The sequence below is a fragment of the Pundamilia nyererei genome, unplaced genomic scaffold (genome assembly GCF_000239375.1).
Source record: "Pundamilia nyererei isolate P.nyererei 1_Seehausen unplaced genomic scaffold, PunNye1.0 scaffold00177, whole genome shotgun sequence".
Taxonomy (NCBI): Eukaryota; Metazoa; Chordata; class Actinopteri; order Cichliformes; family Cichlidae; genus Pundamilia; species Pundamilia nyererei.
Window position 1 is genome coordinate 1,027,222 of NW_005187578.1, and position 23,652 is coordinate 1,050,873.

The 23,652-nt window shown below is 43.8% G+C and overlaps 1 protein-coding gene across 1 annotated transcript in view; it reads right to left on the reverse strand.

Annotated features, from left to right (window-relative positions):
- The window catches only part of tmeff1a (transmembrane protein with EGF-like and two follistatin-like domains 1a), a gene marked incomplete at its 3' end in the record, with an annotated part of 100,394 nt that extends 76,985 nt beyond the window's left edge, over positions 1–23,409 (reverse strand). The window contains exon 1 of the mRNA XM_005746363.1: positions 22,395–23,409. Within this exon, the coding sequence (XP_005746420.1) occupies positions 22,395–22,542 (148 nt within the window). The remainder of the gene's footprint in view (positions 1–22,394) is intronic.
- Positions 23,410–23,652: the final 243 nt, after the last annotated feature.

Consider the following 23,652-nt stretch of genomic DNA (forward strand, 5'->3'; position numbering starts at 1 on the left):
CCTCTTTTAGGTCCTCGTTTTGGTTTTGCAGAACATTTCCTCCTCAATATTCTGGCAGGCTGTTAACCTCCATTGTAATCAGCTATGAATCCGTAATCAGAGTGAGGAAGAAGATAAAGTCTCCCCAGCAAATAGCCCACTGTCATAGGCAGAGGACCAGGCTACTATTACAGGCCTACATTTGTGCTTTACATTACAAAACCAGGAAGTAGGAAATTCAAAGTTTCAGAACCCAAACCAAATCTAACCAAACTGCTGTCATTACAAACTCAGTTAAAGCCTCCAAAGCAGGTTGTAGACGAGGACCTGCTGCCAATCATTGCTGGGTTTTATTCTGGATTTCTGGCACCTTCAGCAGAAAAAGGAACATCTGTGATTTTACAGCACTGAAAGTGACAATATTGGGACGTCTACAGATCAATGTACCATATTTTCGATGATTATTTTTGCTGTCGCCATGTTGGTGTTTTGGAATTGGACCGGATGAGTGAGGAGCTGGTCTGACTGGGAAACTGAGCAACACTGATTGCTCATTGGCTACCAAGTTGTGATTGTTAAGTCGTAAGCCAATGAGCGTAACCTAGGCAACCCTCCTGTTTGACTCTATTAAACACCATAAATTACAAAATGAACATGATGTTGAATTCAATAAGACATCAGCTGAGGACAAATTTTCTGTAGACTTCTTTGGAAGTGGAAGTCTTCCTGTTGGTCATTAAGAAGCTTTGAGGAAATTCCCTTCAGATCCAGATCTGAGGCTACGTCCACACTAGCCCGGATAGATCTGAAAACAGCGTTTTCCGCGTCCACACTAGCGTTTTCATTCGTTTTCACAGAGTTGTGCATCCACGTTGAAACGGCCCAAAACGCTTTCGTTCCAGTCCTGCGCAAAAGCGAGTGCGAGTTTGAAGAAAAGCTACCTGGAGCATGCACAGACTGATATTCATCTTTTTAGGGCTGTCAAAATTGAGAGCAAACAAAACAACTGCTGTATTATGCACTTCGCTATCTTTGTTTAATTGGTCACATGACTGCATCACATGACTGAAATGCATCATCGTTTTAGAAAGTCTGCGTTTTCGAGCACCCACACTGGGACAGGACAGCTCCGTTTTGAAATGTATGCGTTTTCGAGAGCGTTTTCAAAACGCTGCATTTGTCCTTGAGGAAAGCGCCGTCTCAGTGTGGAGGGGAGACCAAAACGAAACGAAAGGCGTGGCTGTAGCCTGAATGTCTCTCTGCGTTAGCTCTGCGACAGACAGACGACCTGTCCGGGACCCCGCCCCTCGCTCTATGACAGCTGGGATAGGCTTCAGCCGCACCACAGCTCTGAATTGGATAAGCTTAAGAAAATGGATGGATGGTCCCCCTAAGAATCAGCAAAGGAGGATTAAGTAGCACACGCTCATTTGCTAATGACTCCAATCAGTCATGAAGCTCATCACACTGACAAAAACACTTTTTTATAACCGCTTATCCATTCCTAATTTCAAAATCAATTACACCTAAATTAAACCTTAGACCAGGGGTTCCCAAAGTGGGGGGCACGCCCCCTAGGGGGGTGGAGGGTGCGAAGATTTTCTTGTAAAACAAAGGGGGGCTACCAAAAACTACCTTAGACTTACCAGCCATTCTAACAGTAATGTTAGCAATGCTAGCACCGGCAGCCTTCCTTCTCTGTAGGTTAACACAACTGATCATTTCTTTATCAAAACACTGCCTGATTTTATTAAAGTCATCCATCCTATAATCCACCTGACTCGGTCATGGCTCCCATTACTGGATACAGTCAGAGATGAAATTAGTAATTGGTTTAATAAGCTAGCATTTCTGGTGTTGAGCGCTAAAGGTTCAGAGCTAAAATAACTTCTGTGTTAGCCTTATTTTTTAACAAACAAACACCCACATAAAATATTGTGATAGTTTAAAGATATGAAAACATAAACCATGGGACAGATAATAACTGGCACCCATTGAGTGGGCTGGTAACATTCAGAATAGGAGAGCTTTATTGTCTCCTGTGTGCCGTCTGCCACTGGATGCAATGAAGTGTCACAATGTGCAGAAGAAAACTATCAAGCGAGTTCTGCCATAAAAACATCATATTTTCTGTTTCTTTGGGATGAGTGTCACACTGAAACAAAAACAACAAAACATATCAGTGCGTTCACATTTTACAGACTTATTTTTGGCACAAATATCAGAAATCTGGCCCCAACAGTTTTACAGTAGCTGACCCAAATGGGCAGAAAAAGCCCAATCTGGCATCACCGGCAGGTTAAATAAAGCAAAAATCCCTGGTATTGCTTTCCAAAGCCCGAAGCTACAGAAGCTGCTATCAGGTTATCGACTGCATCCACCAGTCAAAGGCAAACACAAGAGAAATTCCCACACACGAAGAACTGCGTGTGAATAAAGCAGGCACAGCTGCTTTCTGCAGTAAATATTCAGAGCTGTAAACTTCCTCCGGGGATTTGGAGGCCTGAGAATAAACAGAGCATCACATCAGCTCGTCGGATGATAAAACATCATCTCCTCCTCCACGTGCTTCTATCTGCCCAGAATGAAAACTTCACAGTTCTAGAATCCATTAATCAAACATTTCCAGGCTCCTCGTGCTCCTCCAGCAGGGTACAAGCTGACCAGCTAACATTTGCTAATGCAGATGTACAACATCTGTCTAATGTGTATTTCAATCAAGCCTCAACAGGTTTGAATGTAAAATTTGGAGCTGCTGAATCATCCATAATTGGTCCAGTTTAGCTCATCAAACTTCCTGTTTTAGTTTCTGCAGATATTCGACAGAACTTTCATGATGCTCTCCTCCACAGAGCGAGGAGCATTCAAGCATCAGCAGCTAAGTAGCAAAACTCTTCATAATGATTTACTAGGTGCTGAATCACAACAACAGTTGCCTCAGGGCACTTTCCACTGCAAGGTAAACCCCTACGATAATACAGACAAACCCCAGCGAGTCAGACGGCACACACTTGGCGACAGTGGGAAGGAAAAAGCCTCTTTTTACCACAGTCTACGTGGGGACACCTACATATTCATTCAGGAAAACCTGCACGGCAACAGCAAGGATGTGGCCGTGTGATGACGCAGTGGCGGCTCTTAAGCAGTCTCGTTTTGTCCTCTTCTTCTTTTATCACACTTTGTCACACTTTAGCCATTTTTCCCACAGTGCATTGCTGGTGTATTGTTTGATGACTGTTTGGGCCTCAGTGCCAGCCGAGACAAACGACTGCACCATCTCTGAGATAGAAAGTGCTTGTCGCTCCTCACAGCTTGGAAACACCCTGATATTCAAACCAAAGCTAAATCCCAACCTTTGTATTTGAATCATGTTTGCGAGCCCTTTTTTCTACAATCAGAGGCGAATCCGACAGAGAGAGGCAGAGTTTGCTGTACGAGAGCAGCGGGCAGGCCGAGCCGTTCTAAATCTGACAAATGAGGCCTCTGCAGTCCCACTGGCTTCATAAACCTGCCGTTCATGCCTAATCTACCAAACCATTGACGCATGCTGTATCACCTCACATAATTGGCAGCCCACGCATTAAGCCAATGTCACCGAGAAATCATTTTCATTCTTTCAGCCAGGACGGAGGAGGCTGTCATCAGTCTTAATTGTTCCTTTGGTTTGACGCCCAAACATCAAAAAAGATCAAGACGTGTTCGCAGGTTGTGTGAGTCAGACGCTTAGTTAAGAGACGCTGCAGGCGCCTCAGTCTGCAGTTCTTCCAGGAATTTGACATATTTAGTCTCATTTATCAGCAGCTCCATCCAGGAGGCGTCTGATCATCCCGGAGCAGAACAACAAAGCCAAAAGCTCCAGCCAGAGTCATTAGAAACCTTCATCGAGCAGAAGATCAACAAATGGTCCGAACCCCCACAAAGGCTTGATATCAACATCATGGAGTCAGTTTGGTCTCACAGGAGGAGACAGAAGACACTGAGGCAGCTTGAATCTATATGTTCTTCACAGTGAACATGCAAGGAACCTTGAAAAACTGTTTGCAGGATGACCTCATGCATCAGTTTGTGGACTGCACCATGTTGTATAAGTGACAAGAGGGTGGAGACTGTACGGTGCATCACACGGACAGCCGCTAATTAGAGCTTATTAACAATAAAATCCTGAAGTTTCACTCAGTGAAACATTAGCTTAGACTTCTTGGACAGTGGCAGTACAGACAAGCACACAGCAGCTGTATTATTCTTCTGATAACAGCAATAGAAATACAAACACAGCCCAGAGGTCCAGTTCAGTGACTCCAATTAGCTGCTGAGATTAGCTCTCTGATGGGTGAGCTATAAAAGAAATAAAGCAATCATCAAGGAGGAATGAGGGAACCATCCGTATAGGCCACACTGCTGCAAGCCAATGGCTGTGATGGATTCATAACAACAAACAAAACCAAACATATCAGAAACAACACTTTTGTTTTGTGCGAGTGTTCTTCTCTTTTTCTTTTGGTCTATGTGCTTCCACACCCGTCTCCATCTGGCCTGATCCAGAGCGCCTCCCGGCGTTCCTTGATCTGATCCAGCCATCGCCTCGTTGACCTTCCTCGAGGCCTTTTCCCTTTCAGGCTCACGTATTGAATCACACGTCCACACCATCAAACTCTGGATCTCGCCTACCTCCATTCGCTGTCGCACAGCCTCGGTCTGAGTGAGGCTTCGGCACAATTTACAAACGGTTACTCATAGCAGCTAATGTTGGGCTCTCAAAATAACTGAAGCGGATAGCCGACGTCGCAGTGACTCTTCTATTAAAGCTGCTTCAGGCAAATGTTTTTGTGATTTGATGCTTTAAAAATAAAACTGAATTTAACTGAGTCGAATTACAATCACTTTATAGACACAAACACTGAGTCAGCTTCAGTTCAGCTCAACTTTCAGCAATGAAACTGCAAATCTTCCAATGATGAAGTCAACAGTCTTAAAATTAAAAGAGATCATCTACAAAAATATGTCCAGGACTGTTTATAGTGTTTATATCTGAAGGTATTTTCCTGCAATGACATAAAATAAAGTGGTCATCAAAGCAAAGTGATGCTCCAACCCACGACCTTTGCCCTCCATCCTGATAAAGCAGGAGGTGATAAGGAAGGAAAAACCACAGGAAGCGAGGGCTCGTGTTCCTGCAGCCTGAAAATAACTTGAGCTAATGAGTGTGAGATCAAAGAGGTGGATCGATCAAACGCTGGCCCCTTCAAACGTCCACACCTGCAGTCAGACGCTGTTAAGATTTACATTTTTGGAGTGAACGTGATCTGAGGCTTCAGCTGAGTCACGCCAGCCCTCGTTTGAAGTGCAAACATCGGTATTTCACGCTGCAGCGATACAGAGAGACGTGATGTCAGCTCACCTGAAGGCCTGCAGGCTACAGCACACCTGCAGATCTGCAGGATCACGTTACCGGGAGCTGCTGCAGCTCATGAAACACGTGTAGAGGCTGATGGATGTCCTGCATGTTCAATGTTTCAGACATGTGAGCGCTGTGGTTTGTGGTACTCACAGGTTTCCACAGAAAAGCTGTGCATTTCCACTTGACACGAAGATATCTAGATTTGTTTATTTTATTTGTTTACTTTTGCACATCTCTCCACAGAAACAGCAGCACTGACAAACAACGGTGACGCCAAGGAACAAGATCCTTCTCAAATCCTCCACCACATGCCAAAATGATGGGTTCAAAAAGCTGTTTCATCCTGAAAAACAGACAAAAGAATCCCAGACTGCTGAAGTGCTTTTTAACCGCATTACTGCCGAACCTGCAGGGACAGCAGTGGACGTCCTCTGCTCCAGACTGCAGCTCAGCAACTGTTTGATGGGTTTCTATGAAATTTTGCACAGATATATTTATTGTCCCCCAGATTGAAGAGAGAAGGAGAGATTGCATGAACTGTGAAGAATTTATGTCTATTAACCTGATTACCTACCACAGAACAAATCCACCAGAGCTCATCTTTACATTTTTAAATGCTGCATTTTTGGAGCATTACCCCTATTTACACATCAATACAACCTTTATATCCCAAAATTTAACAATATCGATGTAATACGTCCACAGTAAATAAATATATTGCAAAAAAAGTGCAATAAAACACAAAGAAATTGACTGTGTTCATAAATTCATTTTTGAGACACCCAGTTTTAGAAGTTGTTGCAAAAGGTTGTTACTGTGCACAAGTAACATGATGACGGATACTCCACAGTAGGATGTGCTGAACAGCTGATCAGACTGAAAACGCAGGGACACAGGATCACAGTGTTGTTGTTGTTTTGTGTCCTTTTCACTTGATTTCAGCAAAACCCATTGGTGGAAGGAAACCATGCTGTGGGACGCGCTCGTGCACGATATGTAAGAGTAACTCCTGCTGTTTTATATGAAAAATAATTACTGTGCTAACTTATAGTTAAATGTCTGCCGGCATTTAAAAACAGAGCGCAGGCACTCTTCTCTATAATAAACAGTTAAGGGATGCTAACTGGCGTGGTCATTAGCGCCTTGAGGCGACTGTTGTTGTGATTTGGCGTTATAGAAATAAAATTGAATCGAACTGAAAAATTAGCTTATGTAGCAAAGCTCTTCTGTTCGCTACACGTGCTGCTTTCCCCCAAAACATATATACATAAAACCCCTTTGTGAAACATTTGCAGCATTAATTAGCTACTACTATTGTGCTAGTGTGCACGACAAGCTTAACTTGACCACTAGAGGGCGTTTAATTTCAAAACATTATGATGTCATAACAGCTTGTCACTTGTTGTTGGGAGACGATCATGTGACCGCCAGCCTGTTCAGAGGCGTAACAACTCTGTGAAAGGCCCCAGGGCAGATATCGCTTTACCACCACATCACACTGCAGCAAACACAACTACAAGTGCAAAAATATTAGCAGATAGCAAGCACACCCATTTATAGAATTCCTCATTCAACACTCATTCCCAGTAGATTAGCTTCTGCATACGTCACACAACATATTACAGTACGAGTGCAGATTTTCGGCATATAAGTGGCAGCAATGTTTCAGACATTTACAAAAACACAAACAGAACTTCATCTTTCGGGGCTCTTGCTCTGCAAAGTCACTGATAACGCTGCTAAAGTCCAAAGTCGAGGCGATGTGCTCATCCTGCTCTCGTCTCTTCGTCCTCGTTTGAGCGCCACTCTTTCTCTTTGCTTGTTAAACATGACTTAAAATGCAGCTGTGCTGACAAACTGCTCGAAAGACACTCGCTGAAAATGGACTGCTGCATTGTTGACATCGAGGGGTTTACAGGCATTCTGCACAAATGACAGCAGGCAAGGTCAGTAGGTACAGGTAATATCTTTACCAGCACGTTTTAACTAAAGGAATCCAAAATTATTAAATATTTATATTTGAAATTGAAGTCATGTGTCTATTTTTATCCAGAATATACTCCATGTAACGTGTAAGGGCCCATTAGGTAGTCATGTTTACTGGACTCTTGTTTTCTGGGCTTTAGTGCTTTGTCCTGGCTGCCCTGCAGGATATTATGTCTTTGAGCATGCTAACACGCTAATGTTAGCATTCAGGTCAAACCATAGCCTCACAGAGGCTGCAGACACTTAGGCTAGTACATGTGAAATTTATCATTAAGCTGATCACAAGCTGCAGTTGTGGGCCAACACAAGCCTACTTCCTGTGTCCACAATGAGACTACTGGTCTGGAGTTTCTAACTCCAACAGAGCTGCAAGCAAGGCTCCAGATGACTCGCTGAGGATTAGACGGTAATAAATGTGAAATTTATGTCACTGTCGTCACAAGAACAACTCTCTCATATGACAGTGGTTCCCAATCTTAAGGTTAATGGGAGAAGCTGCACAAAGTGGTCCTTATTTTTCCAGACGTTCCTCTAATTCCCTTTTCTGCTTCTTGTAAATCAATGTCAACTCCCGCTTTTTCTGCAACATTTAAAATATAAAGAGTCTCCAGAACAAAATAGTCCTCGTAGCATTGGTCAATGCATGTAAACACGAACAGAGACAGCACGAGGGCTTTGTTTCTTTCTGTTCACAGCACAACTCGATTAGAATAACACTTCCAATCTCTGCTAGATAACTTCTACATTTAAGAATTTACTGAGACTGAAATATTAGATATCATAGTGTTACTGTCATGTTTTAGAGAAATGATTTGAATCTGAGTCAACTTGTGAATCTTGAGTTTAATAAAAACAACTGCAGACACTGTGTGACGTCCGCAGACCTCCTGACAGACAGCCGAGCCTTCCTCCAAAGAGCACCGTGACTTTATGGCTCGATTTATCCTCCAGGCTTAATTAAACTCCAAGAGCCACAACAGATTTAGAAAGTCCACATCCAGCCAGTTGACAAACACCCTTTATTGCCTCGTGGAAGACAATTAAAAGTGTCTGTCACCCTGTAGCGCTGCAGATAATTGGTTTGCCCTAAACTCAGCCCGCAAACCTGATCGACGGATAATTCAGCTGGAGAGGAGCGACGCCGGGAGAAAGCGAATCGACATCAGTGAAAACGCCACGCGGGTTGATCCGATCTGTCCTTCACAAATATAATCTGTCGAGCACACTCTGTGCTGGCATTTCAGTTTTGGGTTGCACTGACTCAGAGTGAAGCAGGTGGTCTCCGTGATTCTGCAAGTAAAAGGTCAGCATGACTTCAGGCTCCGTTTTTATTTGTGAGACTCGAATAAACTCCAAAAGAAAAGGAAGGTGATGCAATCCAAAATTCATCGCTCACACTTTAACCACAAACTCTTGTTTTTGGCATTTTAAGAGAACAAACCCAGACCTCTGAGGCGGTCCGATCACCCTGACCCACAAACTCCAACAGCTCAACCTGAAGTTCCTGAAATCTTCAATCCTTTTACTGATAAAGTGCTCAGTTTGACTTTCATTATGAATCCAGCTCTTTTCTTTACAGCGCTGCACTTTTACTCGTCCACAAACGCACAGATTTACTTCCTCTTTAGTTTGACTCGAGTTAAGATGACTGAAAGAGAGCCTTTGTTTAACAAGAACAACCTACAGGATATAAAAACGTGGTGGTGCCTGCAGACGCCTGCTTTCCCCCACAGAGGGTCTTGTGTCCACCTTCAGTCGTGTTGGTTGGTTCTCACGGGTTAATTCATTTTTAGGCGACTTATTTTTTAGGTGTAAAGAAATTCACTGTCAGAGACTCTACAGATCAATACATGCACAGTGTTTGTAAAGTTAACAGCCCCAAGTAACTGTGTCAAATAATCGAGATCTCAATTTTGACTAAATCAATTGCAATTAGTGGTTCCTGCAACACTGGAGCAGCCCAACCACCGAGGACACAGGATTCACCTTCTGGGAACCATTAAGGCAGAAAGACTACGATGACGAGGGAGACGGTGGAGCAGAGGTGAGCGCCGTTTCCTGCTGAGTTCAAATCCACCGAGGGGCTCACAGGTCCGAGTCATCACTGGAGACAATCCTCTAACCTTACTCGGACCATTTTCCCTGAAAACATCCACCAGGTCAGCGATGATGTGGGGACAGGAACTTCAACAGCAGACACAGATTCCTGACGACGGGCCTTCAACCTAAAAAAACCTACCAAATGAGACGTGCAGAGCTGCTGTGGTGACTGCTCGTGAATTTACAGCATGTCAAAATAAATGCACGAGACTTCATGTGAAACGTAAAACCGTCTAGTCTAAGACAATCTCTCTACTCTCCATCTCTCAGTCCTGTAAAGACGGCTGTTAAGACATGAATACTTTAAACGTCGTATAAAATGACATTTAAAGCTGAAGAATGAGGATCTTAATGCTTCTGAAATTAGAAAACAAGCTCAGCACAAAGACGACATCCAGCCAGCCACAGCTAACGCGACCTGACAGCAGATCTACGACAAATGAAGGTCTGATTCACGGCTCCCTCCGGACTCCGTTATGTAACAGACGTAAAAGCCCTGAATCAAAGTGTGAACCGGACTTCATACTTTTCTGCAGACCTTCTGGAAAGTGGCAGGTCTTTGGAGGCTTTAAAAAGCATTCGCTGTGTTGTTGTCTAACGTTGGCGGTCAAAGCAAACAGAACATTCAGTTCTCACACCTCAGAGCCTCCGGTGACGAGGACAGAGGGGAGGGTGACGTCCGTTCCTCTGCCAGCAGGCTTCACCAAACCACAAATATTTTATTGATTACAAAGATTATTTTGTCACAGTGTCCCAGAACCCATAATGAGATTTTTGAATCTCTTGTTTTGTCCCAAAAGCTCTTCAGTTTTCTGTGATGCAGAACAGAAAACTGCTCAACAGCACATCATCAGTGGTGCAACAACAGTATAAATACTGAGGCAATCGAGTTAGTTCTGCTCGCAAACAAGCTCTGAAAACAGACGCGCTCCGTCGCTGTCTTGCTCTGACTTTGGTGAAGTTTGGCGAGGTCAGCTTCACATTAGAATAGAATAGAATAGAATTCAACTTTATTGTCATTGCACATGCACAGGTACAGGGCAACGAAATGCAGTTTGCATCCATCCAGAAGTGCTTTAGTGATATAGATATATCACAATATGTACCATTCATCCACCGGCTGCAGGTTTTGAGATGTTCTTCATCTCTGGTGCAGTCAGAGCCCATCAAGCTCAAACTTCTGTCGGGGTTGTTTCTGCTACGTGCAGATTATTAAAAACAGAAATCTTAATCTAAACAAGCCTAAAATTCTGACAGAGGATATTTCAGTTCAAGAGTTTTCAAATAAATGACTAAATCTGTATTAAGGGGCTCATTAAAACGTTGAAGTGATTTCTTCAGCGTTGCTTCGCATTCAGACTTGTTCCCATCCTGCTAAAGAGTGTTATCTCACTTCTAATTCATATTTAATACTCGAGCTTTCAGCTCTTTGAGCTCTTAAAAGACAAAAGACATGAATTCAGATGACAACTTGTCAGCTCTCCAACTGCTGCTGTCATGATAATTTGGGATCCTAAAAATTGGGCTGTGATACAGAAAAGGCTGAGAAAATGACTGTTCTGACATTTATTTTGTACAAAAAGACAAAACTGCCGTCAAATTAAGTGCAGAAATGTTCCCACCAACTCCTGAGCTATTATTTTCTCAAAGAGTAGAAAAATCAATTTTCAATTTTCTCCATTTGACTCCGGCAACCGGTCCTGCTCCTTTCTGCTCCGTGTCTCAGGAGAAGAGAAAATTCTCTGGGAAGTTTTCGGGCTCGTCGTACCTAAACTTGTTAATTATTCAAATTAGGAGACAAAAAGCAAAGTTTAACTCAAATATCTGGAGTTTATTCAGGATGCGATCGTCCAGGAGACGATAAAGACCTTCTGACATGAAAAACTGAGTCACAGAAACAACAAGTCCTGAGTGTAATCATCTCAGAAACTCCCAGCGCTGCCTCTGCTCGTGTTTATGAAACAACAGACGTGTCATCAATCAGGAGCATCTGCATGGAAACACTTAAAACTGCCTGATATGTACAATCCTGGAGGAGGTATTGTGTCTGTGCCAGAAATATGATTAATGTTGTTTCTGCTGCTATCTGCTGTGCTGTGAATAAATTGATATTTTGGTTGTTTTTTCCTCACAAGGGGACCGAAAGCAGAAGGAACATCTTGTCATTTATCATCTGTTTGTTTCTGCTTCATTACGAGGAATAAAACGCTTGTTAAACAGCCAAAACACACACACGCCATCACCCAAAATGCAGCTTTGTGTTTGCTTCGCTCCTCATCGTCAGCCTCAAACTGATACTTCTGCAAAGACTTTAAGGAGAAATAAAAACTGTGGACACCCTGTGCTTAAAGCCAAAAGTGAATCCTTAGATGTTTGTGCATTTCCAGATTTTAATCCCAGGGTTTTTATTTCTGCAAGAAAATATTTGTGGGAATAAAAAAGGACTAAAGCTTCCAGCGCAGACTCTTTAAACCAAAACCCTCCTGTGATTGCTTTGGTTTGGTTTCTGCCGACTGCCCACCTGTCTGCAAACACTCACCAACTACTTGCTGAGACTCGGAGAAGTGTAGCACAAACAGGAAGTGGACGACATTTGACTTTCCCCTGTTTCATACATATTCCGTGAGTATTTGGATCCATGCAAACTTCCCTACAAATGTGGGAATTTGCTGGTAACCAAAATAATTGCAAGTAGGGATTCAGTGCAGGCCTGTATGCATAGATCATGGTCGGGGAGGTCCAGTGTTTGACGTAGTCAGATCTGGCCGCCTCAAAGTATTGATCATTCCCGGGACGTAAGAAGGCAGCCTTCAGTCTCGACCGCTTCGTCTTCCCCGGCGCCGCAGTATTCTGCTCCAGATGGGACATCGACATGTACAAACCACCACCTACTGATCAGTTCTCTGGAAAACAGCGTCACCATTCCTGGAAGCTCCCTCAGAGCTCAGGCTGCAGATAGTAAGAGAGAGTCTTTTGCTTTTAAAGACTGAAGTCTTTCCCAGTCGAGCATCAGTAAGAAATCCAGATTCTTAGGGGCTTTTTTTATTGTGGCTGCAAGTTTACAGTGATTTTATTATCCTATCAGCCTTTAAAATGTGATATGATCCTAAAACAGGGAACCTAAGACCGGTTTTCTTGTTGAACTTGCATTAAATTGAGACTACTCACTGGATTAAATCCTGTTTATGGGTTCTTCACTTCCTCTCGGACTCTGAAAGGCTGCCGGAGTTCCAGCTGAAAGGACGTAACTCTTGCTGCAGGAATAACCTGATTTAAGCAGAAAATCAATGTCCCTGAAAACGCAGTTATCATCAGATCTTCCTGAAGCTTAACGACGGGACAGTGATGCTGATAAGTGTGCTACAGCGCTGCTCTGACCACTCAAAGCACTTAAAACACACATGTTCATACAGCTCTTTATAAAACCACGCACGCTGTAAAGCTTTCAGAGTCTCACTCCACTGCTTTGTGTTTGTAGTTTAAGCTTTATTTCAGAAACGTGCTGCTCTGCCTTATTTCTGGAAACTCACTCATACCTCACATTGATAAACCTGAGATGATCGAGCTGCAGAACCACCTTCATGTGACTGATGTTAGTTCGAGGGAGGCAGGATTCAGTTAGAGCCGGGCCTATAATCATGGGCCTGGTGGCCTGGGAACAGTGAGTCAGCTCTGCAAGCTGATTGGTTGGCTGTTGGCCCATTTGAAAGGAGTCATGGTGTTTCTACCAACTGATTCACCCGAGATGCAAACCGTTGCTTTTCTTGCTGTCACTGTTCAAAGTTTAAAATCGTTGTGATTTTAAATTTAGACAAAAGTTTTTAGTGGCTCCCGTCCGCCCCGACTCGTTTCACACAGCGACGGGATGCTGAATAAAGAAGACGCTAAAAGGGGAGCTGTGTGTGCAGACTCGACAGACAGGCTTGTTTTGTTTGCCTCCATCTTTAAATTTAATCAGATTTCTGGTAAACTTGGCCGCAGGCTGTCAGCAGCCGTCCTCCCTCTTTCTAGCTGGGACACCTGCAGCATGCTGGCAGAGTCTAAAGAGGGGAAAGCATGTCCTCCACTACTTTTATATTATAGTTTTAGGTGCCGTATATACAGATATCGATTTATTGTGCATTAATCATTTAAGATGTTATAGATTTCTTGTATAGAATATTAGCCTACGAGTATTTGAAGTAACTACAGCTTTGTGGAGCAGTAAGTCGGACCTGCCTGCACGGTGAGGTGAAAATGTTACAACTGCTGAGAGCAGGTAAATCCATCACTGACTATTTTTGGGAGAATTCTTATTTTATTTTGCAAATTTCTGAATAAGATCACAGGATAGCGCCTCCCTCCTTTTTTATATTGAGCCAGAGTGGAGGCTGCACACAGACACTGACGTGTGTTTGGCAAAGAAACCTAAAGAGATGCAAAGCACACAGACTTTACTTCCATAAGCTGCGCAGCCATATACTGCGACTCACTTTTGCATTTTTTTATTTTTATCTGTGGTTAAACCGACAGGAAGTGCGCTGGATATCATGTTACCAGCAGCTGCTCTTTCAAAATAAGAGCGAGGGGATTGTTTAAATCAGCTGTGGATGGCATTGTTATTTCAGATGGATTAAAAAATAAAAGCTGACAACCCAAACATATTTACATGTATCCATTATAGTGTGTGTGTGTGCGAGAAACGCTGTCCTGTCAGTTCTTGATTTCAAATGCAAATTATTCATGTCGTCTCATTATCATGTTGAAAAACAGGTCACCAAAGATTAATCTGCCTCATCGCTGATGACATTACCACAGCGACGCCTGAACCACGGCCCTCTACCTGCTCGTCACTATTCTCCTCCACCCCTCCAGCTTGGCAGGAAGATTACTGAGGGGTGTATGTCCTTCTCATCATCAGCTGCTCGGCTAAACGGCCTCCGAGTGTAAACAGTAAACAGCATCGACAGAACATCAATATTCATCCGCAGCTCTGTTCATGTCGGAGCCGCTGCTGAAAATTTAATCGCGCCCGTTACACTTTCCCCAAGTAAATTTGTCGTGTTTGCGCTTCCTGGCACACACGTACGAGCCTCTGAGCGTGCTCCGTGGGGCGAGGCGGAGGACTTTGAAAGGATCTCCCAGGAGGCGAGCGTTCAAAAGCCTCGCGCAGGGCCAAATTATACAGTATGATTTCATTTATCTTGGCGAGGGTGAGTGAGCTCCGTCCCGGCTGTCAGGGAACATAACCCGACTCAGCCCAAGCGAAGCGCCCGACAAAATAAAAGCAGATCGTGACTAAGTGCTCTTCGTCCTGTCGGGAAACAGCCGAATGCTATTAATTACAGCCCATCTCTGCTGACATTTCCCCAGTTTTCAGGTGACATTTGGGCGAAAATAACTGTAGAGTTTGATTTCTTTCACTTCTTTGCTCCACCTGCCCGTCCAGGCACTCGTCCAAGTCCTGCCATTTTACTGTATGAGATTTATTACTCATACTGCAGCTGTGTAAGTAAGAAGTAGAGCAGGGAGCCGGAGAAAGCCACAGGAATTAACTTGTTTTGACCAAGAAATAAAATACTTGTTGTGTGCCACGGGTTTCAAACTTAAAGCTTGAACGACCACAGTCACAGTGAGACTACAAACAGCCGACACAAGAAGGACAGATTTACAACTGACGTCTCATTTCCTCTGAGTTTTCTCAAAATCTTAATCTATATTTTTGAATAAATCAGTAAAATAAAGAGCAAAGTGATGCCTGACTCTGTTTGAACTACATCAGCTGTTGATAACCGGCTGTTTCTGGGCAATTTCTTGTGTTGTTTTTGTTATCCGGTGAAGCTAGTTTACTGGACTGATGATCATTGGGTAAAAATGGTAACAAATCATCCAACTCTAGGTTTCCATGTACTGTTGTTATGTGATGCAGGTGGAGCTAAATCTCCACCTGCTTCCATTAAACCAATGCAGATGAAGAAAAGGGAACGAGCGAATATTAATAAAGTAGAGAATAAAATAGGCAACATGACAAGGATTTCTAATGGGTACAAATTCTACCTGAACTCAGAAGAGCTGAATTTTTACAAAGGTTTTCGATTCCATTTATTTAAAATTATTTAAAATTCAATCATTAAAAGTCCAGTTCCAGACTTTCAGCATTTAACCATTTTCATGCCACCGATCTTGGATCCAGTCATAGGCTGTTTACTGGACGATGGGGCAACATTCAGTTTCAGGATTTTCCTGATAGAGTCGGTCATGACCAGAGGTTCCACTTCCCTCCACACGTTACGGAACCTGAATGCAAAAATTTTGAAATTTTCAAAAAGGCAAATACAAAGCTCAGAGTTATTCAGGTAAAGATGCTTGTTTATTTGAAAAGGAAGTGAATCTATTTTCAATGATGAAAGATGAAAAAAATGATGGTTCCCACCAAAGATAATCACCAAGTCTAACATCTGCTTCATCAGATTAACTCGATGACATCACTCAGATCCAAGAGCAGAAAAAAACTGCTTCAAACTGAGTGTCAGGACGATCAGAGGCCTTCATACTGACCTCGTTTTCCAAACTTTGACCGTGTTAAATATGAACATCCACGACTGGAACAGGAGATATATGACAGGAAACAGAGAAATAAGGAGAAACAGAATAGGCCCTTTTAAGCATTTAATTGGCTGAAAAACAGCTCTAAACCACATCCTCGGATACAGCGAGGGGAGTCTGCTGAACATATGTGCCTCCAGAAAAATAAGCATCCCAAATGAAATGGTTGGTAGGCCACAAAATTACACAGTACAAACATATGGAGGACAGAGCTGACGTGCAAGCAGCCGACTTCAAAGTCTGAGCTTCAGACTCACCGATCTTACTTGTTCTCGCAGTAATCTGCCGATTATGGCAGAACGTTTCACCTGCGGACGACTTTATGTCCAAACACCTCACCTGAACAAACAAACAAGACGAGAACCCTGAAAAGTCGGTGTCTCCGTGGGCCACGCTACATTTACTGTCTTCAGACAGAGTCGAGGCATCGCTGCACAGCTCGAGCTCCCTGCTGCTTTTCAAACCTTCACAGCTGCATCAGCATAAATCACATCTCTAAAAAGTGAAAAACTGGGCACTTCAGGGTTCTCCGCATCAGCTCTAGAGAGGGTGCAAACGTTCTCTACCACAGTCTGGGAGCACCGTTGAAAATAAATATATTTGAAATATGAAGAAAAACTGCTGGCCAGTATTTCCCCGCTTCAGCACAAAGCCTTGACTATTGTTTGTGATGATTCTCCCCCAGCAGCTCCCACTTTCACACGTGAAGGTTCATAAATCTATTTAAGGTTTTTGGCATTTTTTCCTGTGGAGCTCTTTGTAATTATTTATGGTTGGTGTGTTTTTCATTCATGGAATTGCAGACCTTGTATATTTAACTTTTTTATTTATGAAATCTTCCGATGTCAACAAAAACAGCAACAATGCAAACTAACAAAAGAAATCCCCTGGGTTTGGGTAAAAACCTGGATGAGTGGATTAATGCATCACTGAGTCGTGGTGTTCTCCAGCAGATACAGATTTCTTTACCGAATCTTGGTTTGAATCAGTCGACTTGCAGCTGAGAGCTCCGCTCTTAGTTTGGCTCTTTTTAAGGGATTAATCAACCAAAGGTAAACTTGAGAGCATTTTTTGGCTGGGACACAATCATCAGTCAAGCAAATGAAAGTGGAGAATTTGTAAGAAAGTTGAAGGACTTCAGGAAAGGAAACTTTCTGATTTCAGGTTTCAGTTCCAGCTATCGTGGCCGTCGTGTTCGGTGCACGCAGGCTAACAGGTCTCACTGCCTCTTCTGTGCAGACACAATAATGCAGTGCTGGAGTTCCAACATCCAGCATGAAGAGAAAGTGACGTAATCTTTAGCAGAAAGAAGCACTGAATCCCCATTAACCTTCTTTACATACACGAACGACTTAACCTCCATTAATTAGTGAACATTAGCAGTAAACTGAAAATAAACTGTATCAAGTTACAAACTTTTGCTGATCAGTTTAAGCTTTTGTTCTTTTTTATAATTTTACTAATTTATGCTCTATTCTAATGCAAACCCCGAGGCCGCTGGGATCTTATTATATTCTCGGTCCTAATGAGAATATAATGTGTCTGAACTCGACAGTCGTTCTGACTCGAGCTGTGCAACGTCGAGTTTCAGGACTGCGCTGCATCGTTGTGCTTTTATTGCACAAGCAAAAGTTTCCTGAAGAGACTTGGGTGCCCGCCCTCTGAGGGCTTGTTGGGTTGCGGTTGTGCCGTCTTGTCCTGCTCTAACTGCCATCTTGGACTACAAACAGAAGTCCTGCTCCAGCTCTGGACATCCACACCGAGCTGGTGGAGAGCTGCTTGTTTGCTTCTACACCGAGGTCACCGAGCTGAATGAGGACGACCGTCACCAGAAGCCAGACAGAGTTCATCCACAGAAGATGAATTTCTGATGTCACAAGTTGTTAATGATATTAATTAACAGAAGAACACCAGAGTGTGTCTTCGTTGGCGTGCCACAAGTGCAGTCCAATTCAGCTCACAGACAGGAAACACATGGATGTGTGATACAGGTCCTGATACACTTCATACAGGCTGAAGAGCTGCCCGGTAAACAGCTCACGCATCCATCCCGTCCACGATCTTTGCCCAAATTTGCTGTAACTTAAAGTAACTGGAAACGACGGCAGCAAATGGAAACCAAACTCCAAGCTTCACGTCGCCCCTCAGCAGCAGATGGCTGGTGCCACAAATGCTTTTCCACATCTTATATTTTACACTTCAGTACCAGAGAATATTAGTTCGCTATGAATGCTCGATGTTTCTCCAGGGCTGCATTTTCCCTTCAAACCCTGCGGCACGCTGCTTCCAACAAAGTGCCAAAACCCATTTTGTTCCGTCTCTCTCGAGACGGCAGAAGCTCGTCGTTTATTCTGTTTTTCAGACGAACACCAGTTCTGAAAGAAGCGCCGTCAATTATTATCTGGTATCAAGACTCAGTCCTGTGCCACGCGCTTATTGTTATGCATGGAGCGCTGACTGTGTGAATTAGGCTTTCCGTGCTAAAAATCAAGGTATTTGGTTTGTTTAGTGACTCGGAACATTTTCATTTGCCTCTGCAGAACGTGGCATTATGTTCTGATGAGGATCGCGGCGCTCGTCTGCGAGGAAAACGCTCCATTTCTTAATGCAAACACCACGAGTGGCCCGAGCAGAAACAATTCAGAGGTTCATTAATAAAACATGAGCGAGGCGGGTTATTCCAGAGTGACAGCTAACACTCATTTACATGGCTGCTGCTCCTTTCCTTTAAATATTTCATAAAAGAAGAAGAACAGAGTAACGGTGCAATGAATGCATGAATATTAGATATTGATGCAGCAGGATGCAAACACGATCGCAAATAGCATCGACTAAAATCCCTGTCAGAGTGCATTACACTAAGAGTAAGTGATAGGCTTATAGAAGCTCGGTGCTCGCTCACCGCAGAGGTCACGATGAGGGTGTTTCAGGGATGCTGGACGTGAGCGGCAGCTCATTGTTTTATTATATGAAAGAGCTGTGGTGCTTCTAAAGGGAAAATACCAATATTTTCACTTTCCTCATAAATGTGATTGTATCCAATAGTGCATTCAAACTAGATTTACATAAACAGTTTCAGTCTATATATAATCAACAGTTAATTAGTTGTATAACAGCTAATTCATTTCCATGATGAAAACAATCTGGAGGCGGAGGCTCAGTCATTAGCAGCACATTTAAAGCTTTAATATTTAAATTTTCTCGACTATAAAACATTTCACGCCTGGTTCAAGCTCCTTGTAAAAACAGAAGCTTCCAGTCAACTTGTTCTCAATAGTATTGTTTTCATAAATGACTCTTTTTACTTGAAAAACATCCACGGATACTCCGCACACCAACAGAAGACCCCAGAAAGCCGATCCTCACAGTTTGAACCTGGATAAAAACGATCCCAACAGTAACACAGTCACGAGTCAGTATTCTGCTGCTAGTCTGCTGTTAGCTGGTTTGCACAGCTTGTTCTCACACTCCATGTGCAAACAACCACCGGCCAAAACAGCGATACATAAATGAGACTGTCCAGGGTTCCTACAGGCACCAGAGAGTTCAGAGTTTTTAAGGTGTTTTTCAAAAGATCTGCATGAACTTTAAGTCCAACAAACCAGGAGACATCAGCCTCCTGGTTCTAGTGCTCTGTGCCGAGTGTATTAAACCGTTAAACGTTTCCTCATCTGCATCCACAAAGGGAAACGTGTGGGAGCTGCCTCACATAGTACCATCTCAAACACTTCCTGCACAAAGTAATTTCACAGAATTCACATGTCCGCTTGTCTTTGACAGTCAGACAACTTGGCTTTAAAAATTATGCATGTTGTTTCCTCTGTTAGCTCGTGTGATATTAATGCCCATCAGTAAATTATTGAAAAAAATCTGTAAGTGCTTGTTTTCAGAAAAAACGATGAATAAAATCGACTCTCTTGACGCCTGAAACACTGACCGAAGACTTTTAAATACCAACTATTTCCATATTTTCAGATGAATTAATTTAATACATTTCAAGACTCTTTAAGGACCTGCAGGAACGCTGCTAATCGTTTACTGTCAGTCATGTAAGCTGTGCAGCGTCTGAGGGACCGGCGTGGATTCTCTACATCTTAGTAGTTTAGTGTGATGCTGAGGTACGTTTGCTAACATGCCCTGTGCTCCTGCTGGCAACTCGGCAAGAATGAAGAAGCCATGATGAAAGAGGAGAGGAGAGGAAGAGTCGGATACATGAGTGTGAGATGCTGTTCTTCCAGTTTATAGATGTTGTTGCAAACTGATGTTCGTGTCAGCTTTCAGTAATTTGCTTTAGAGATGAAAAACAAGTCTGCATGTCCTTCTTGCTTTCAGACAACCTAATTCACTTTTTTGAGATATACTGTCGAGACTTATAAAACAGATGCATGTGTGACGTGTTTGAAATTTGCAGAACGTTTGGAAGATGAGCAGAAGTCTTCCTCAGAGCTTCGATCACTTTAGAGGAGTTTAGTTTCGTCTTGTTAGTGTTTCGTGATTTCTTCGTGCTTCTCCTTCCTCTCGGCTGCTTCTCCCTGGCCTGAATCTGATGGAGGTTTCTTCCTTCCCACTGTCACCGAGCACTGCAGAGGGACTCAGATATTTGGAGCCATCTCTGATATTTATCTTGCAATATGAAGCTGTATATTAAATGTGTCCGATGCATTAAAACTGAACCGAGTGGGCTCACATCAGTCAGAGCTGGTACCCGACTGCAGGTCTGTCCCAGGCAAACAGAAGAGGACAGAAGAGTAAATCATGTGTATGTGTGAGTCAGCAGGGATTGTATTAAATGAGAAAAGCAGAGATTAATTATTTGAATGTGACACAGGCCGTCTGAGAGCCTCGCTGTGTTTTCCTCCCATACATAAAGACTGAATATAAGAAATGAAGTGTGTGACACTGTGGGGGGTTCCACTCAGAGTGTCCCTCCACCCAACTGCTCCCCTGAAACCTGCACGCCTCTGCTGATGTTCCTGTAAATGCAGTTTTAAAGCTGCATTTTCACCTAATAAGCAACTTTAAAATCATGAATCCAAAACTGGAGAAGTTCATTAAAGTCAAACAATTTACTGCTTTTCTCCCTGAGAAAAAATAGAAATGCAGCTTTTGCTGTTTTCAAGACATTAGAGAAGCAAACTGTACCAAAAATTTCAAGGTGCTCTTAAAACATTTTATTTTGCATTTGATTCTTGTTTTTATGTCAATAACTGAACCTGCTTCTGTGGAGAACAGATCAGCTGCTCAGAAATCAGAAATCAGAAAGGGTTTATTGCCAGATGTTGAGCAGGTTTACAACATTAGGAAATTGCTGCGGTGCTTCAGTGCAACATACTGTCATAAAAATATAAAATAAGAATAAGAATTAAAGTGCTAAGTGGATAGATATATACATGAGTGCAGGTGGTGATCAGTGCCAAACATGGAATGATGCAGTGAACACAGCGTAGGGTCATGTGTTAGTGGTGGGAACAGTCATACGGTTATTGTTCATGTGTCCAACAGCAGAGGGGAAGAAACTGTTCTTATGGCGAGAGGTTCTGGTTCTGCTCGGTTTCTTCATTAACGTCGGTCTTTAGTCTGGTTTCTTTCAGAATTTCTTTCTCTTTGTTTTACAGGTTTGTGTATGTTAGTTTGTCCATGTTTGAATATTTTGTTTTTTCCCCATTTTTAATGTTTTCGTGTCTGTGAAGCCCTCTGAAACTTTACATGTGCAAATAAAAGCGACTCAACATTCCTGCTTCAGAAAGCAGACGGACTGTGAAACAGGAGGAAAGAGCTTCAGCCAACAGTTTGGCCAAATTTATCAAAAGAACAGCAGGAAAGTTTATTGAGGCAGAGACGCCTTAAAATAAAAAGGTTAAATCTAAACTCTGAGTTAAATTAAATGAAAAATAAAATTATAAGTACAAAACAACAACAACCCACAAAGTGACTGCAGGCCACACGGATCCAATCATGACAACATGGACCAGATATACAACTCGGATCAGCTGTGAGATCGTAAACAGCTCTTTAGGAATAAATGCGTGGATACTCCAGCAGATTAAATTCACGCCTCACAGACTAAACTGACTCGCAGCAGCAGGAACATTAACCCGACTCTTCATATTTCAGCTCGAAGCTCAAACAGGCCAACAGACACGGACATGCAGGACAATGAGGATCCAGTGAGATTCAAAGGTCACCACAGCAGCAGCGGCTCCAACAAGTCCCCGAATCACAGAAGACGTGCCCACGGGAATATCACACATACAGACCCGCGCGCACATCTCGGCATCAGATTAGGATTATTCAAAGCACAGAGGCTGATTTACAGCAGGAGGGGTGGAGGAGGTGGAGGTCTTACCTGTGCAGTCCTTTCCTTTGCCTTTGCACTCGCCGCTCTGAGGATAAGACCCCCGAGCCTCCAGCAGCAGAGACAGCAGGCAGGCGGACACCAGGCACCGGACGACCCCGCCGGGACGCCCGCGATGCCTCGCAGGGCCTGACAGCATCGCGAAGAAGCCGATCAGACCTGCAGACGCCAGCGGGACGCAGCGCTCGGATGTCGGTTCAGGTGGAAAGCACAGCTTAATCCCGGGTGCAGCAGGCGGAGGCTGGCTCACACTGTGCCCCACTGACGGAGAGCGCAGAGGGAGGAAGGTGGAGGAATGTGCGGGTAACGCTCGCCGGATCCGCGTTCAGGAAGTCTGGGAGGCGGTCCAGTTCGTCCGGGCAGGGAGCATCCTCCCCCTGCGTCCGCGCCTCTATCTTCAGGCAGACCGAGCTGCACCGGCTGGATCCGGCTATCTGTCTCGCGCCGCACACGAAACGATCCCGCGCGTCGTGGATCCGTCACGGAGCTCAGCGGGGCGCTCCGGCTCACAGACGCGCTGCAACCACAACAAAGAGATCCGGACCGAGAGCAGGGAGGACGGGCGGGCTGGTCACGTGAGAGGACGCAACGCTCCCCTCCACCTCCACGCCCCTGACGCACGCGCGCGCGCGCGCACGCACACCTTGAGCTGCAGAAGGCTGCAGTGAAAGAAGCTCCGGCAGGTCGCGGACCTGAACGCGTCAGCCCACATCCACGGCCGGCAGCACGTGCGACACCGAACGTGACGGTTTTGTTCAGTATCGTTAACGATGCAAGAAGGAGCACGTGACACTTTAGAAGGAAGCGTGTCCACTCAGGACGTGAAATCGTTCCGGTGGAGGCTGCTGTTCCACCAGCAGCTGCTCGGAATCCGCTTCAGACAGTTTTCTATTAAGAAGTCCCGGGAGAGAGGCGGGAACGATCTCACGGGAACAATCTCACGGGAACACGCTGCTGAACTCTCCTGAAAATAAAAAGTCACGTGATTAATAATCAGCACGAGTCACGATGAATTGATTATCAGATTAGATAGATTGATGAAGAGTTCATTAAACGAAGACTCTGTGACTCTGTTATTGCACCTGCGTGATCATCAGTCCTTTGTGGACACTTGAAACTGTTTTAGAGTTACTGCTGAACTTTCTGTTTCCCTCTGATCTCTTAAAAACGTCACTTTAATGTCACTGAGACTTTCTAGCTGGATAAATAAAGGATGGTCACTTTGCCAGAAACTGATCACAGCTTCTAC